General features: G+C 48.3%; 7 protein-coding genes across 7 annotated transcripts; 5 read left to right on the top strand and 2 right to left on the bottom strand.

Annotated features, from left to right (window-relative positions):
* Positions 1 to 687: 687 nt before the first annotated feature.
* TGAM01_v201988 (glycosyl hydrolase family 31) lies at positions 688 to 2,664 on the bottom strand (the record flags this gene model as incomplete). The annotated part of the gene is made up of 1 exon (XM_018800222.1): positions 688 to 2,664. The coding sequence occupies one exon, from the start codon at positions 2,662 to 2,664 to the stop codon at positions 688 to 690; it is 1,977 nt and encodes a 658-aa protein (XP_018666364.1).
* A 1,225-nt stretch (positions 2,665 to 3,889) lies between these two features.
* On the bottom strand, positions 3,890 to 5,612 carry TGAM01_v201989 (hypothetical protein; the record flags this gene model as incomplete). Its single annotated transcript, XM_024548895.1, has 4 exons — positions 3,890 to 3,955; positions 4,016 to 4,721; positions 4,791 to 5,308; positions 5,514 to 5,612. The coding sequence occupies 4 exons, from the start codon at positions 5,610 to 5,612 to the stop codon at positions 3,890 to 3,892; spliced, it is 1,389 nt and encodes a 462-aa protein (XP_024406298.1).
* Positions 5,613 to 6,562: 950 nt separating this feature from the next.
* Positions 6,563 to 9,595, top strand: TGAM01_v201990 (hypothetical protein; the record flags this gene model as incomplete). Its single annotated transcript, XM_024548896.1, has 4 exons — positions 6,563 to 6,726; positions 6,800 to 8,375; positions 8,431 to 8,572; positions 8,637 to 9,595. The coding sequence occupies 4 exons, from the start codon at positions 6,563 to 6,565 to the stop codon at positions 9,593 to 9,595; spliced, it is 2,841 nt and encodes a 946-aa protein (XP_024406299.1).
* Positions 9,596 to 10,327: 732 nt separating this feature from the next.
* On the top strand, positions 10,328 to 12,124 carry TGAM01_v201991 (hypothetical protein; the record flags this gene model as incomplete). Its single annotated transcript, XM_018800225.1, has 2 exons — positions 10,328 to 10,840; positions 11,036 to 12,124. 2 exons carry the CDS (start codon positions 10,328 to 10,330, stop codon positions 12,122 to 12,124), a joined length of 1,602 nt encoding a protein of 533 aa, XP_018666367.1.
* Positions 12,125 to 12,434: 310 nt separating this feature from the next.
* TGAM01_v201992 (hypothetical protein) lies at positions 12,435 to 12,971 on the top strand (the record flags this gene model as incomplete). The annotated part of the gene is made up of 1 exon (XM_024548897.1): positions 12,435 to 12,971. The coding sequence occupies one exon, from the start codon at positions 12,435 to 12,437 to the stop codon at positions 12,969 to 12,971; it is 537 nt and encodes a 178-aa protein (XP_024406300.1).
* Positions 12,972 to 13,459: 488 nt separating this feature from the next.
* On the top strand, positions 13,460 to 14,641 carry TGAM01_v201993 (hypothetical protein; the record flags this gene model as incomplete). Its single annotated transcript, XM_018800226.1, has 1 exon — positions 13,460 to 14,641. The coding sequence occupies one exon, from the start codon at positions 13,460 to 13,462 to the stop codon at positions 14,639 to 14,641; it is 1,182 nt and encodes a 393-aa protein (XP_018666368.1).
* Positions 14,642 to 14,972: 331 nt separating this feature from the next.
* Positions 14,973 to 16,103, top strand: TGAM01_v201994 (hypothetical protein; the record flags this gene model as incomplete). The annotated part of the gene is made up of 1 exon (XM_024548898.1): positions 14,973 to 16,103. The coding sequence occupies one exon, from the start codon at positions 14,973 to 14,975 to the stop codon at positions 16,101 to 16,103; it is 1,131 nt and encodes a 376-aa protein (XP_024406301.1).
* Positions 16,104 to 16,195: the final 92 nt, after the last annotated feature.

The following is a 16,195-nucleotide window of genomic DNA, read 5'->3' on the forward strand; positions in this document are numbered from 1 at the left end:
ACAGTAGTCACCTACGTGAGATTGTATAGGTACTGTGCTTAGAAAAAACTCTCTATCTGACTGGCTCTATTCCGACTATTTACAGTGGTCGAGCGAGAGACAATGTGCTCCATCTTACCCAAAGGTAGATGGATGTCTTGACTGGGATATATCCTCGCTAGAGCAGCGCATGCTCAACACATTTTATAGAAGTCACAGATCCAAAGCCGCTACTGATAGTGTTAGCTTTCGAACCCAACATAATTGAACATACTAGAATCACTGAATACTGAATCTATAAAAATGAATCACTCGACGGGTTTCATTTGGTGTTCGAATACTTTCGACACTGAGAATTTGCATTTTATCTAAGCATCCTTACTACCCTATAATTCTGGAAATTTTTTGACCTTTCGCCTACCATATATCTTTTTAAGTTAAGTATTACTGGCTTTGCTTCCAAGACATCAGGGCATAAGTAAGCTCATGGAGTGTTGCATTTAAATTGCAAGTCGGCTTAGCTTATTAGATCTCGGTGATTACCGATCGCGAATATTATGCAGCTCCATGCTACAGTTATGACGTAAAATGGAAGCATGAAGGGCTAAGCAGCCCGCTGAACAGGGATTTCAGGTAAGCGTTCGGGATTCTGGCAACGATATAGTCTATTTGTGATAATCAAGAAAGTGTATACAGTAGAATCTGGTCTCAAACTCTTTCAAACACAGGCATATAGTCCAACGGGCATTTGACTTGAACTGTCTGCCCTCCCGGTAAGATATCGCCATCAGCACCCTTCCAGCTCGCCCCCTTTGGCAGATATACCTCTATTTCAGTAACGCCAGGCTTCAGAACTGGGCAGCATAAGTATTTCTCACCAAACATGTACTGCTTGCCGATTTCCCAGCACTTTTCGTCCTCAGGGAACTCGTAAAATAGCGTTCTCATAACAGGAGTTCCTTTCTCGTGCGCAGCCTCCATAAGTTTCCTGGTGTATGGCCTCATGCTTTCACGGAGAGCCATGTATTTCTTACAGATGCTGTATATCTCTGGGCCATACGACCACACTTCATTATCCGCGCCGCTTACACACGTTGCGCCGCCAGTGGTGCCCTGTTGAGGCTTGTGTGGTTCTCGATCGCCATGGAGTCGGAAGACAGGGCAGAAAGCACCCCACTGGAACCAGCGAGCAAACAGCTCGCGAAAGGCTGGATCATTGGGGTCACCTCCGTGAAATCCGCCGATATCGGTAGTCCACCAAGGAATTCCTGCGATGCCCATGTGGAGTCCTGCTGCGAGTTGATTGTTGAAGCTGGACCATGATGAGGCGATATCGCCGCTCCAGACGAGGGCGCCGTATTTCTGGCTGCCGGCCCACGCGCAGCGAACCAAGTTTACAATCTGTTCATGCCCTTCTTTCTTCAGACCGTCATAAAAGCCTTTTGAGTACGAAACAGGATAGAGGTTACCAATGCTGAGGTTGGAGCCGAGGTGATATCTGAAGTTTTCAAAGTCGTAAGCGGTATACTCGGGCTCGGCTTCATCCAGCCAGAACACCTTGATTCCTTTGTCGTAATAGTTCTTTTTCGCTTTCTGCCAAACATATTCTCTTGCTTTCGGATTGGTAGCATCAAAGTGAACCGTGTTGCCCTGAAACTCCATGGCGGTGCGTATCCCACGATCGACGCGGATAAGATAGCCGCGCTCGACCATTTCCTCGTAATTCTCAGAACGCCTGTCGACCGTGGGCCAAATTGAAACCATCAACTCAACCTTCATTTCCTGAAGCTCTTTAACCATTGCATCTGGATCCGGCCAGTATGTGGGATCAAACTTCCATTCGCCCTGCGTCGGCCAATGAAAGAAGTCAATGACAATAAGATCCAGAGGCAAGTCTCTTTTCTTGTACTCTCGGGCAACATTGAGCAGCTCTTCTTGAGTCTGATAACGCAGCTTGCATTGCCAGAAGCCGAGGCCGTACTCCGGCATCATGGGGACCTTGCCAGTCACATTCGCGTAGGCTTCCTCAATTTCTGCTGGGCTGTCGCCTGCCACCACCCAGTAGTCCAGAGTTGTGGTGGAATATGCCTCGAAGCTCATGATATTGCGACCTAGAACAGCGCGCCCAACACCTGGATTGTTCCACAGAAAGCCGTAACCAAGCGATGAGAGCGCAAATGGCACGCTTGCTTGGGAATTGCGGTGAGCCAGTTCAAGGTCGGTGCCCTTCAAGTCAAAAAATGGTTGTTGGTACTGTCCCATGCCATAAATCTTCTCATTCGGATCGACACTCTCAAAGCGCATTGTGAGGTGGTAGTTGTCTGTGCCGAGAATGCCTTTGAATTCACGAGCCGAGACCTCGATGGCGCTGCATTTTGGGTCGAGCACGTCTCTGCGGTTCCGTGTATACTCCTCGAGAAGCAGCTCTCCTTTGGAATTCCAGACTCTAATCTTGCCCGACTTGCTGACATCGGCTTTGATCTTGCCATTGATAATGATGCCGCTATTTTGGGTGATTTTAATGCTGGGTTTTGATGAAGAAGGCGGCTGGAGCGCCCAATCTTGCTGCGGTATCGATGGCAGCTTGGTTGCGCGAATTCTCAGAGCATTTGCGCCCCATGGCTCGATCCATAGCGTTTCACCATCGTAAGTGAAGACGAGGCGATTTTCTTCAGAGTGTAGCATCGCAACTGGTAAGCCAATTCTTTCCCTTCTTCTATTTCTTTGTAGGATTGGAGATTCTATCGCATATAGAACAAGGATATAAGACTAGAAAGCGCAATCACGCTGAGCGATAGCCGCAAGAGTAGGAATTGAAAGATTTCTCTATAGCTGCTGAGCTTTTAAACTGACATGAGCAGTAAATTTGGAGCAAATGTGAGTGTAAGGCGACTATGACGACAGCGTCTATCTGTGCGGCCGCCACCACCGGAAGAATTCTTTCGATCTGATGTGACATGAGAGAAACCTCCCGAGTTCCCGAGAAGAGCGTTGCAAGTACACCAGAAGATCCATCGTTACTCTGACCAGACTGCGTAATGCTCCCCTCAACAGCTTCCCATAGCTCTTCACCACACCCTCCATCTCGCTGATCTAGCTCCACCCCCACCGGAGTTTTGGCCGAGTCCGCTCCAGTGCCAGGGTCGTTCGAGCTCTAATTTACAGCGCGGTTAGAAGAAAAAAATTCCCCGATTAAATCGCGAGTTTACGAGCACCTTGATAGATGCAAAGTGACAAGCTGTAGCCCAACATGATAGCTCTTCCAGTGGAGTTATACCAATGCATCATGTTTTAGCTCTGTGATACGCGCGCCTATAGCTGATAGAAAGGTAAAAAGCACCACTCAAGGCTAAAGTAATTAACCGCCAGAGCTATTGCGTTACACGATGCGGGGATAACCAGGTCATAAGAGCGACAAGTAACGCTCCCCAACGGACCTGCTTTGGCTCCACACTGCAGTAGAGGGTCTGCATATTATTTTCCGGCGGGGGAAGATGGCTTCAGAAGTGGGAAATAGGAACAAACAAAAAAGCAATGTTGTAATAGTTTAGCTAAGAACACGTAAAGTCAGAGTAAGGCTTTAGATGGAAATCACGTCTTTGCTCATGCTGGGCGCTCATTCAATCGGAAAAGTGGGATGAGACAAGCGTCATTTCACTCAAAAGAACAACCGGATCTCTATATACCTATATCTTGGAAAAGATGTGCTGGCCGGTGGACTGCATATATACATAAGGTAGGTAGGTACGGAGATTTGTTCACGATTTCAATAAATGAGACACTACGAAAACTACCTATGAATTTGAACGGGTGGCAGCATAGTGGTTTCAGATTTTTTGTTCTTGTAGTATATTAATACTAATATATCTACTGAGCCTTAATGAAGTCGTTAAGAAGTAGAGAGACTTGGCTAGGATCCAGAGAACTCGTAAGCGTAGGCTGTCGAGTTTGTCGGCGGATTCAGAGTGATGATGAGCTGTTTATCATGATTGCTTAGTATGCGCAATTCATTTATCGCAGTGTCTGGATAACTTACCGTGTCTGAAGTATAGGAGTACTTTACCAAGCCTAGATCAACAGGGCCGTCGACCTCGCCTTCTGTCCCATTCCAATCAAACCGATAGACATGGACGTTGATACTTCCACTTGACCCAAGGCCAATCTGGCTGAGATTGGTTACACTAATATCGTAAGGCGCCTGGATTGTTCTGGTACCAGCCAGGATCTTTATCGCATTGCCGTGGCGAGTAGCAAAGGCATCAAACTGAATGTCGGAAGAGGCGGCGGTTACAAGCCTCTCGCCGGTCATGCCTGCATAATAATGATAGACTTGCCACTCACCATTGGGATAGTAAGTGCCGTTTTTGCTGTATACAAGATTAGCCATCCAGTTGTGCAGGTCAGAGCCGCTACCCCAGTTGGCACGCAAGGCACGGATATCGTGACGCTCGAACTGAGACAAGTACCACGCTGCATTTGCCGGATTCTGTTCTGACGGCCAGGCATATTCGTTGTTGTCGATTGGTTTCGTCGGTGCGCCAAACTGTTTGAGCAGCGTATTGAAGTCTGGCACATTCTGGTCGGGGGAACGCTCCCAGGACCCGATTTGGTGCCAAGAGTAGTGGTCTGGCACAGTCTTGTTGCCGACGATGGATGGAAGCCAAGTGAGCCAGTTGCTGTTCTGGAGGCCTGGTGCATTTGCCATTGCTGGTCCGCTGATAAGAGTTCCAGGCAGTCCAGCTCTGTGAGAGAATCATTAGTATCACTCTAGTATTACAGATGGCATAATGAATGACAAAAGCAAGACGTACCTAACAAGCACAAAAGCGCGGTTCCAATACTCCAGAAATTGATCCCATGTGCGAGGCCAGAAACCCGTGCCATCTGGTTCGTTCCAGAGGTCAATGATAAGGCTTTCCAGCATTTTGTTCGTCTTTAGATCTGATATGACTTGGGACCAAAAGGCCTCCATCTCGGTCCAATTCCCATTGTCACCGGGGAATGGAGACGTTGAGCCCTCGCCGCCATCTGCACCCCACAAATCGTGAGGCAAGAGGATAAATTCTCCGCCATATTTGCGCGTGGTCCGGTAGTTTGACAAGGCCGACTGGAACCTTTCTGTATAACCACTTAAACCACCTGTTGCCCATCCCCCAACGGGGAGCTGAGCTCCGCCGGCACGATTCGCATTGAAGTTGAATCCCGTTACCAGATTCTCAGGGATCTGGGTTGAGGCAGATGTGCCATTGTCTGGCCAGCCGTAGATGAATCCAGATGCGAGGAATGTTGCCGAGCCATGAGTTTGGCCGATGTCTACGGTTGCAGTCCCCTGAGATGATGCTCGAATCTGTCGAGCCGCCGAACTAGAAGTGGCGATCAACAACGCGATCAACGAAGTGATAGGACGAGTCATTGCTGCAAAGCGATCTTGAAAACTCACGATGCCTCAAAGGCAGTTCGACTTGACGGAAGACTCATCCCTTTTATCCGGCTTTCTTGCGACATCAAATCGCCTTGGAGATCAGCCACCCCACCGGAACAAAGTGCAGGCATTGTTCTTGTTTCTCATCCTGTAAGTCTTGTACGATGTTCACTGATGCGCCGTGGTATTGAGCAGTAGTGCTGCGGAGCATAGCGCATCTGAAAACAGGGATTGAGTTCTCACAAGCCAGGCTGCTTCTCCTCCTCGCCTCTGTGTGAAGATGAAGGTTATCAAGACATGGTTCTTTTTCTGTAACCACTACAGTTAAGCCACCACGTAGCGGCAAAATTGCTTATGATAACTATAATAACCCCGCCGGGAATTTTCACGGCTTGCATGTGTCGTGTAAATCACACAACTTCAGTCGTGAAAATCCACAATACCAAGCATAGGTAAACCCAGTAGGTTGAAAATGCCTTCGGAAATCGCTGAATTTATGGAAGTTTTATATATTTCAAGAAAGTCTAGTTGTCTTTACAGGGCAGCCCAAATTGTTCGGACCTTGAGCCTCGATCTTTGAGGGCACATTGATCTTGGTGCGCCTCGCTACTCACAATACAGAATCAAGATCATTACGATTTCATATACACCAACTTTGTAACGTGATTGTTACTTTTTACTGATGATGCAAATTTACCGTCGGCTTATCCAAAAATTTGAACACACTTGTCACCTAAAACCTAAAGAGTGACACTTCACTTTTACAGGCAATATCACGACCTCACTGTAATCAAGTTTTGTTAGGCAAGGCTCGGTTTAGACTAGGTAGTTATAGCGTCGCAGCGCAGAAATACTCCGCACGGATGGCCCTCAATCAGCGATTTTCTGCGGGGTTTGGTCACTGGATGAATCAGCACCAATGATGGAGCGTGGTTGTCGATGTGATGCGATGAATCCCGGCTGTGTGGCTGCTTCTGCTTCTCCGGGCCATTTCTATGTCTTCTCTTAGCAACTTTTTAGTTTCAATCTCACAATCTACTGACTCTCTCGATCGTTCTCGCAAGCCGATTTACCTACTTATGCAAAGCAGATGCCTCTAACGTCATCTCTGCGAGACCCAAACGCCATTCCTCTTTGACCCTCTGTGAACAAGCGTCGGGCATGGCAGCTGCAAGTCCGACTGGATCAAAGCAGGGCACGGATAAGAAATGTGACATTTGTGACGCGACTTTTAGCAGACAAGAGCACCTTGTGAGACATACCAGGAGCCATACTCGCGAGAGGCCCTTTCAGTGCCTTGTTTGCGGAAAAGGATTCGCTCGCCAGTAAGTTGTTTGCGCTCCGCTTGCTCTGCCCCTACGCCTAAAGCCTGGATTCATTGTTTATGAAGTTTTATAGGGATGTCTTGAATCGCCACCACACGTCTCATGAACAGGATTGCGAAGAACCAAGTGTTGTAACACGTTCCAGAGCATGCAGACAATGTGCCACAAGCCGGGCTCGCTGCTCTCGGAGTGACCCGTGTAGACGATGCCTTCAACGCAATTTGACTTGCGTCTTTCCCACAACTCGGAAGTCCAAGGCCACAGCAATCATCGACACGAGAGCGGAGATTGATAACGAGCCACAATATTCGAGTTTGGACGCAGCTCACCGAACAGCTGAGGGACAGGCTGAAGAAGAGACACCACTACTTCCAACTGCACCTGCGGTTTCGGTGGACATGAACAATTACAATGCCGAGGGAACAAATGGCAATCATTTATCATCCAGTTCCAACGTTTGGAACCAGCAGCCAGCCATGTTTGAGCTTTGTCAGGCTGCGGGGTCTAGATACCACAGCGCCCAGCGTATCTACGAGTTCGGTTCCATCTCAGGCTTTAATGAGCAAACCCTAGACCTTCTCTCTATGAATTGGATGTCTCCGGAACAATCTGCTTCGCTCGGGTGGGATGGGCTTGTTTCTGTACCTCCATATGCTGAGAATGACAAGAACGATCTCTATCTGCCCTTTTTCTTCTCCAACTCGGGAGCTGTGCCCAATCCTAGCCAACAATGCATTCCACGGACCAATGCACAGGCGCCTAGTATTAGTCAACCTGATACCAGTCTCAACAGCATTGGCCATTCAACAAACTCCTGTAACAGATCTGGCTTGGAAACCGTCAAATCGACGGCTGGAAGCTACTATGTAGACGGAGATGGTTCCCGAGCGCCCTTTGGCGGCCAAGTTGCCCGAAAATGGAGGAGACGACCTATGACTGGTGTTAACAATGCATCAACGCCAGGGAGCAACGCAACGAACTACACAGATGGCGAAGCTAATGGCCGATGGGAGGACAACTTGGTGAGTGTGGAAAGCTATGAGAACATGATACGACACCTACACCTCGAACTAGGCAAACAGAATGTGATGATGGATGCCAGCACGCTCCCCTCTCTAGAGTGCATTGCTCATTGTGTCCAATCTTATTTTGCGAATTTCCATCCCACATTTTCTTTCATCCGCAAAGCGGCATTCTTGGAACATTCAAGCAATGACTGGATACTTCTCCTTGCTGTTGCGGTCGTTGGGTCTAAATACACAACGTATGATGATGATGAGCGATTACATGTACTTGGCTCAGAGTTTATAGCCGTGCTAGACAGCATGTCTATCAGCCGCCTGTGCTACGACCGACTAACAGAAGCTACAGTCTCTTCAACATCATCCTTTGGGGAGTTAGGAAATAGCGAAATTGGCCTTGGCGCCCTGCAGGCGGCGACGCTCTTTTTGATCTACTCGCTGCATAGAGGCAAGCCGGATATGACAAGGCGCGCTCTACTGGAACGGAACTACCTCATTGGAGAATGTAAAGAACTAAGGCTGCTATCTAGAGACTCTGAGGAAGGACATAACCATCACGATGGTGATAATGTCGCCCAGAGCTGGTTAACGAACCAGTCCCGCATCAGGGTTGTCTTGATGATATGGGTAAGGCCTGAAATGCCAGAGTTTTATCCTCTTTCGCCAGTTGACGCGCCTCTAGTTGCTCGACGCTATGGTCTCGTACGAGTTCAATACAGCTCCACTGATGCAATTGGCAGATGCAAAGGTCTCTTTGCCTTGCCAAGATCACATCTGGGAGCTTCCATCAATGGAACAGGTTGCTGCAGAGCAGAAATCATCTGGTATATTCCCCATGCATCTATGCTGAATCTCTTCAAGATTGGTAACTAAAATCACTTCTTATAGTCACCCTGCTGGATGCGATTGAGATGTTGTATATCGAGAAGAAACTCCCAGAAAGCCTAAGCGATTTCAGTAACATTCTAATCATTCATGGAATCTGGCGAAGGACCAAGGAAGTCATTATCCAGCACCAGACTCGGCTGGCGAACTGGACTCCCAGCGCTACACTTCAACTACGCGAAGTCCAGCCAAGCTCGTTGGCAGAAACCTGGCCCCCGTCAAATCCAACACTGTCAAAGTGGCGCAATAGCGCGTGTGACTGTCTCGATATATTACACTGGAGAGCTAATAGCAAAGCTGCCGGTGCCGGGGGATTAGAACACCCTACCATCATGTATCTGCATTTATCTCGGCTTGTCTTACTTACGCCTGTAGCACAAATCCAAACTTTGGCAACTAACTCCAGCAACGGAAACGCTTCAAATATCGCCCTCAATCGGAGATACACAGACGCAAGCAACTGTGTGCTTAAATGGGCCATGAATGACTCCTTCAAGGCCAGGCTAGCCATCATTCACGCTGGTTCACTATTTTGGCATATACGGCGGTACTCAAGGAGAGGCTTTTTAGAGCCCTTTGCAATATACACGGCCACACTCGTCATCTGGGCGTATAGTGTCTCGGTACAGTTTGCAAAGCAGCAAGAAGAGCTTCAAGCTGCGCCCTCGCCTGAAACCGAGCACCCCACGACATCTGCAGAGGATGAGGAACTATATTCGGAACTCAATATTATCTACATAGACCGACCGTGCGACGATGAGATGGTGCAGCTGTACCTTCGTCACGGTGATAAGATGTCTGCACATATGGCAAGGGTTGGCGTTATTACAGAGGCCTCTGCCTCAAGCAGGATTCTCCGAGAAGGTATCCGACTTCTTGAAAATGGGGCATGGGAAGTAGACGGGGTTTATATGGAGGTGCTGACCTCCCTGGTCCAAGCAATGGAGCAGAGGTCGACATAACAACTGCTTCAATAGTATACCAAATGAATAGCAAGTATTGCCGTAACAAAGACACGATATGCATCAACGCATCTCATAGGAAAGGCAAAGAAACTGATGAATCTTCTTGTAAAGCGACGACGGGTATGCTAGCCCTTATTTGCACGCATACATTGATATCCAACAAACACTGCAATCTACTCAACTTTACACTCATTAACGACATGCCAAAAATAGTCGAGCGAATAATGCGTCTGTGCTCACCGGTCCCCAGACCCGCCCCCATCGCAATTTGGCCCGCCATCCCCGGATTTTCAGGGTTCCCCACCGCGATGTCACCGCTTTAGCCAATCCTCGTCGAAGCGAAACCCCCTAAGCCATCAAAGGATGCCGGTCTGGGTGGAAGAGAGTTTGCCCATCTGGTGATTATCTGCAACAAGGTTCAATGAATCGCGGGGACCCCAGACTATGGGCTGTTACTTATGGCAATTGCCCCATCGCAAGACATTCTCCTCCCATTACTGTTGATGGCTCGTGTTCAGCTCTTGTTATTTCACTCTCAACGTTATGTAATGCGGGGAGGCTTGGCAGGATCTAGATTCAATACTGGCTGCCAGTGTTTAAATGGACATTCAGGGTTGCTTGCAGAAACGTATATCTGAGACCCGCCTGTCCTGAACATCCCTATTCGGCTACCATCATCCGCCTTCATCCTCGCTCCACTTCATTTCAACGATACTGTGACAATCAGCCATGGTGAACGACGATGAAAAGGTTGAAGCGGTCGCTTTGGAGCACCAAAGCTTCGATGCTGTCAATGACACGGAACTGGCGAGGCAAGCAGCCGAGGCCGATCACAATCTTGGCCTCCTGCAAGCCATCCGCAAGTATCCCAAGGCCGTCATGTGGTCGGTTCTGCTGTCAACCTCCATCATCATGGAAGGCTACGACATCGTCCTCATCAATTCCTTCTTTGCACAGCCATCCTTCCTGAAACGATACGGCGAGTTCGACTCCGGATCTAACGCCTACCAGATATCTGCATCGTGGCAGAATGGTCTGAGTAATGCGGTTAGCATTGGCACAATTATCGGCGCCTTTGCAAACGGATATTTTACACACAAGTTCGGCTATCGGAAAGTGCTCTTGGCGTCTCTACTTCTCGTTGTCGGCTTTGTCTTTATCCCCTTCTTCGCTCCCAATCTTGGCGTTTTGTTGGCTGGAGAGCTGCTCTGCGGTATTCCTTGGGGAGTTTTTGCATCCATGGTACGTGAACACAGTATTTTCCAAGCTCCACTGCGCTCTCATAGGATTTGATCCCCAATTATTCCCAAGTTCCCGTTCCTTTGCCTCACCACTTTGATCGTTGAAGAGAACAGACTCATTCTGTACTCTTCAACTGCCCCAAAGTATCGTACTGTGTATTTGGGGGTTGATTCACTAACACATCCGTCCAAATAGGCCCCTGCGTATGCCTCAGAAATCTGCCCAATGGCTCTCCGCGGATATTTAGCCGTCTACGTTAATCTATGCTGGGCTTTCGGTCAGCTCATTTCGGCTGGGGTCCAATCTGGATTCGAGAACAACACCACGCAATGGTCTTACAGAATTCCCTTTGCCATTCAATGGGCCTGGCCTATCCCTCTATTCTTCATTCTTTGGTTTGCACCAGAGTCGCCATGGTTCTACGTTCGCCAGGACTTGTTAAGCGATGCGGAAAAGACCATCATTCGCCTGGGTGCAGATAGAGACACGGCCAAGCAGACTTTGGCCATGATGGTCCACACGAACGAGCTGGAAGAGTCCATCGATAAGGGAACATCTTACTGGGACTGTTTCCGTGGCATTGATCGCTATCGTACAGAGATTGCATGCATGGCTTTTGCTGCTCAGCCGTTTTGCGGATCGGCCATGGGAGGAACGCCTACCTACTTCTTTGTCCAGGCTGGATTGCCTACCTCAATCTCATTCCAAATGTCCGTCGGTGGATTGGGACTCGCATCTGTGGGAACCATCATCTCTTGGTTTCTGATGCATCGCCTCGGAAGACGCACCATGTATCTGTGGGGCTTGGGCATCCTGACTACGATACTGCTCGCCGTCGGATTTATCAGTGTTGGAGCTGCTGACTCGGCCGGGGGCAATTATGCTCAGGCGAGTATGGTCTTGCTATGGCAGTTTGTTTATTACATTACTGTCGGCCCCATATGTTACGCCATTATCAGTGAGGTATCATCAACCCGTCTGCGAAACAAAAGCGTCTGTCTCAGCCGGATCGTCTATTACATCGCTCAGATTATTTGCAATGTTGTTAACCCTTATATGCTAAACCCCACTGCGGGAGACTGGCGCGGCAAGACTGGATTTTTCTGGGGGTTTTGGGCCTTTGTCTTTTTCGTTTGGACCTGGTTTAGGCTGCCCGAGACCAAGAACAAGACTTTTGAAGAGTTGGATATTCTCTTTGTGTCTGGGGTGAAAGCTAGAGAATTTGCAAGTTACAAAGTGGATGCCTATGTGGACAGGGGCAAGAACTTGACCAAAGATGCTTAACTGCTTTTCACACTGCTTTTACCTTTATATTGTTCTAACTGATTTGACATCTGCAAGGAAATCCCATGAATGGAAAGGTTTAATTATTCCATTTCAAGCAATTTACACGTTCCAGGGTATAGAAGCTTCTGCCCCAGGCGTTAATTGGAAAGCGTTTTTATGGGCCGCAGCTGAACCAATAAGGTGTAAGCCCCCGCAGACAGGACACTTTCTGCAGTTTATAAGCGTGAGCGTGAACCCCTCCAGAGATTTTAGAACACTCTTCTCTTTTTATTTTCCAAGCATAGATTTTAGTATAGAGCGTGGCAATATGTCTAATGGTAAAGAGTCGAGATATCTTCCTTGTGCTCCTCTTCGCGCTAGAATGCGTCGTATTGCTCTCTCTGCTCTCGCCCATTATCACGATTTTGATGTAAAACCTTGGAAAGCTACTTTCAAGATGTTGAAGTGGAAGAGAGACAATATTGACAATTTGGGGAGTAAGCGCCCGAAAGTTTTAGTTATTGTTGGGCCTCCGCGCTGTGGTAAGACAGAGTGGGCGATGTCTTTTGGACGTCCTATTCAAATGATGGGCAGGTGGAATCTCGACGAAATGTTCAAGAAAGATTATACCCATTTGGTGTTGGATGATATCCATAGCAAGTTTCGCTATAAGCGAGAACTGGCCAGTGGTCAAAAATTGGAGAAGGCTAAAGGTAAATACAGGCGTGAGCAGACCATAAACTTTGACAAGCCCGTCATCTTTACTTTTGATCCAAATAACAAGGTTTGGAATGACAAGAAGTTTCAGGGATACTTGTCTGATTCGGGGGCGGTGATCGTCAAGGTATCGCGAAAGCTTTATTAAGAGCGGATCCAAAAGTCGAGGTTTTTCGTAGGTAGAAGATGTGATTAGAGTAGCTTGAAAATATATTTGTTATCGCAGCCGTCCGAGACGGCTTCTACCTAGTTGTATATTGTAATCTCAATGTTAATTGCTATTTCTCATGTTATTGTGCATTTTTTCACTGCAGCGCCGTGCGCAACGGAGCTAATTTCCGATCGTTTTGTAGTTGATTTGTTTGTACAAGTAGCTGGATCTTATGTGTACAGGCATGCTCTTCCTGCGCAATTAGTGCTGAGCTTCAGTAAAACGACACAATCACCCACCGACATGTACGCTTTCACGCAATCACAGTGGAGTCCGTCTTTCTGCTACCACCTAAAATCACGTGTGTAGTAAGAACATTGAAGACAGACGCATGCATAGGTACACTCGTTAACACCTGGTAGTAGCAACTCCTTGGTCAAACTCCCGTCTCTACTCTCTCTGCCTCGACTAAGCCACCAGCAACTATGCCCAAACGACCAACACCTGAGAACCCTCAGCACAGGCGAGTAAGCAAAAGACTGCGGATTCAAAATGCGCTATTCCCCCGGTTCGAGGAACTTCCCACCGAAATACGGCTTCAAATCTGGCTCACCGCTGTCCACCAAGCGACCGTGAACCGATCGATTCACGTCGAGATGCATCCCTTTTTATATGTAACTGATCACTCCTGTATCGGTAGAAATGGGGCATTTTGTGGCCAGCACGGTAGCTGTTCGACAGTTCTCAACGTCGACAACGTCGACCACAAGCAATCCATTTGCATGGTCGAGGGCTATTTCTCATGTCCCAAGATGATGCCTAGTCCTGAGGACGCAATATCTCCTGCTGCGCTGGCAAGCCTTAGCCTTGCCTGTCGCGAATCTCGCACAGCGGTCCTTGAGCTGTACCCCAAGGTCCTTAGAATCTTGAAGCGCCGATGGAGCGAATTGGATCCATTCACTGAAAGTCGTCTTGTGCGCTACCGGCCAGAAACAGATGTCCTTGTCATCTATCCGGTGCCCGAGAGCCTGAGACTCCGTCACCCCAGAGAAGGTGGCTGGCGGGACCTAAACGAGGTCAAGATGATCGAATTTCCTAACAATGAGCGACAGTTCAGCGCATTCAAAGAAATAGTTTCTTCCTTCCAGCACGTAGCAATTTGCGTGAGCGAGGAGTTCCCCGAGTTTAACGGCGAAATTCGGCAAGAGTGGATATCTGGTGACTTCTGGCCTCATGATAGAATCTGGCCTGACAACGATATTATAGCGCGGCTCCTTTTTTTCAAATCGTTGAGGCACCTTTATATCTGGGTTGATCCGCTCTGCTGGCCCTATGAGAGTTGGAGAGATGGGGCTCGGTCCAACAATGTCGAGGATATCGAGCCTACAATGCAGGGCGCTGAAATGCTGCGCAGAGACAGTTTGGGATTCCTCAAAGACTATAATGATGCAGTCAAAGCCCAAAACACTCATTCTGTGGCCGACGACGCGCATTGGGTGCCACGGCCAAAACTACTTGAACACATTGGATATTGTTTTCCTGAGTCTTGGTTTATGACGATGAGATTGAAGGCCTTTGGCTTCCAAAACATGCCATCCGATGCAGCTACTACCGATGAGTTGAAAAGCTTTTGGTCAAAGCATGCAAAGCCAAGGTTATTCTTGTAACTATGAGACTGGCCTTTTTCTTCTTCTTTTCTTCTATTTTTGCGTTATTCATTGTTTTCATGTCTTTCTTAGCCTCTCTTGGCTCAGTTACCTCTTTGTAACTGCGCACAGATACATGCACTCATATTGCCAATCGCATCCCAATGTCTTCGAAGCTTGGACGCAATTCTGGTGGAGTCAATCTGCCTGCTACCGCCTAAATCACGTGCGCAGCAAACATTAACACTGAAGATGGTATCTATTCATGTTCCCTCATTCACTCGCTAATAGCAGCAGTTTCTGTATCAAATTCTCTGCAACTCTGTCTAAACTCCACACCCATTCGATCAACATGCCCAAACGAGCAATAAATCAGCCCAAGCGGGTGAGCAAAAAACCGCCTCCAGTTGTCGATCCCAATCCCAAGCCGATGCGAGACTGGCAATTCTCTCGTTTCGGACAACTCCCCACGCAAACAAGACTCCTAATCTGGCGCGCTGCTCTTCTCCAAGCCACCGTCGATCGAACTATTCACGTTGAGGTGCATCCCCAATTCCAAGCAACGGCTCACGCCTGTTTCACCAGCACGGGCGACTTTTGTGGCCAACACGGCAGCTGTCCTAGATTCATAGAGGGAGTTCCGCACTGGTCAACCTACTGCATGTCCGATGGCTATTTTGCGTCCACGGACCTGGTCTCCGGTCCCGAAGAATCAGAATCCTCGCTGGCAATGGCCGGTCTCAGCCTCGCTTGCCGGGAATCTCGCACAGTAGTTATTGAGATGTACCCGCAAGTTCTTAGAGTGTATCGAGGCCCGTGGCATTCGGCCGCCAAAAGTCGCCTGGTGCGCTGCTCTCCAGAGACGGATATGCTGGTTATTTATGCGGTGCCAGATATGAGCCTGAACCACACGTATTTTCCATCACTGACTAGCGAAGAGTATTGGCGGCACACAAACGAATCTATGATGAAAAAATTTCCCTACAGCGACAAACAGTTCGCCGCGTTCAAAGAGCTGGTTTCTTGCTTCCAGAACGTAGCCATTTTCTCACGCCTTTTAGGCGGCGGCGAAATGTTTCCGGTTGTCTCACAGGGCTCGGAGGACTCGCAAGACTCGGAAGATGGGCGAGAGCGCTATACGAATAAAGTTCCTGGCATTGATCTCTTCAACAGCGGCGACATGACGGTACTGCTTCTATTTTTTACATCGTTGAAGCACCTTTATTTCTGGCTTGATCCAGTCTGCTATGCCAACGCCTGGGACGATCCAATTCGGGTTAGCAACGCCAGGGACCTGAAGCCTGATGAGGAGCCTGATGTTAAACATCTGCAGAACAATGTCTATGAATTCATCGGCATGTACAACGAGTACGTGCAAATTGAGAAGGACCACCGCCCTGTGGCCGACGAAACGCATTGGGTATCGCAGCCAAAGCCACTTGAGCGAGTCGGATGTCTTTGTCCCGCTTCTTGGCTACGATGATGAGATTGAGGGCCTCCCGCTTCCAAAGTGCTACACAGGATTTGGTACTACCGATGTGTTGGAAAGTCATTGGTCAAAGGATTAAAAAACAG

The sequence above is a fragment of the Trichoderma gamsii genome (genome assembly GCF_001481775.2).
Source record: "Trichoderma gamsii strain T6085 chromosome Unknown Scaffold_5.2, whole genome shotgun sequence".
NCBI classification, from domain to species: Eukaryota; Fungi; Ascomycota; class Sordariomycetes; order Hypocreales; family Hypocreaceae; genus Trichoderma; species Trichoderma gamsii.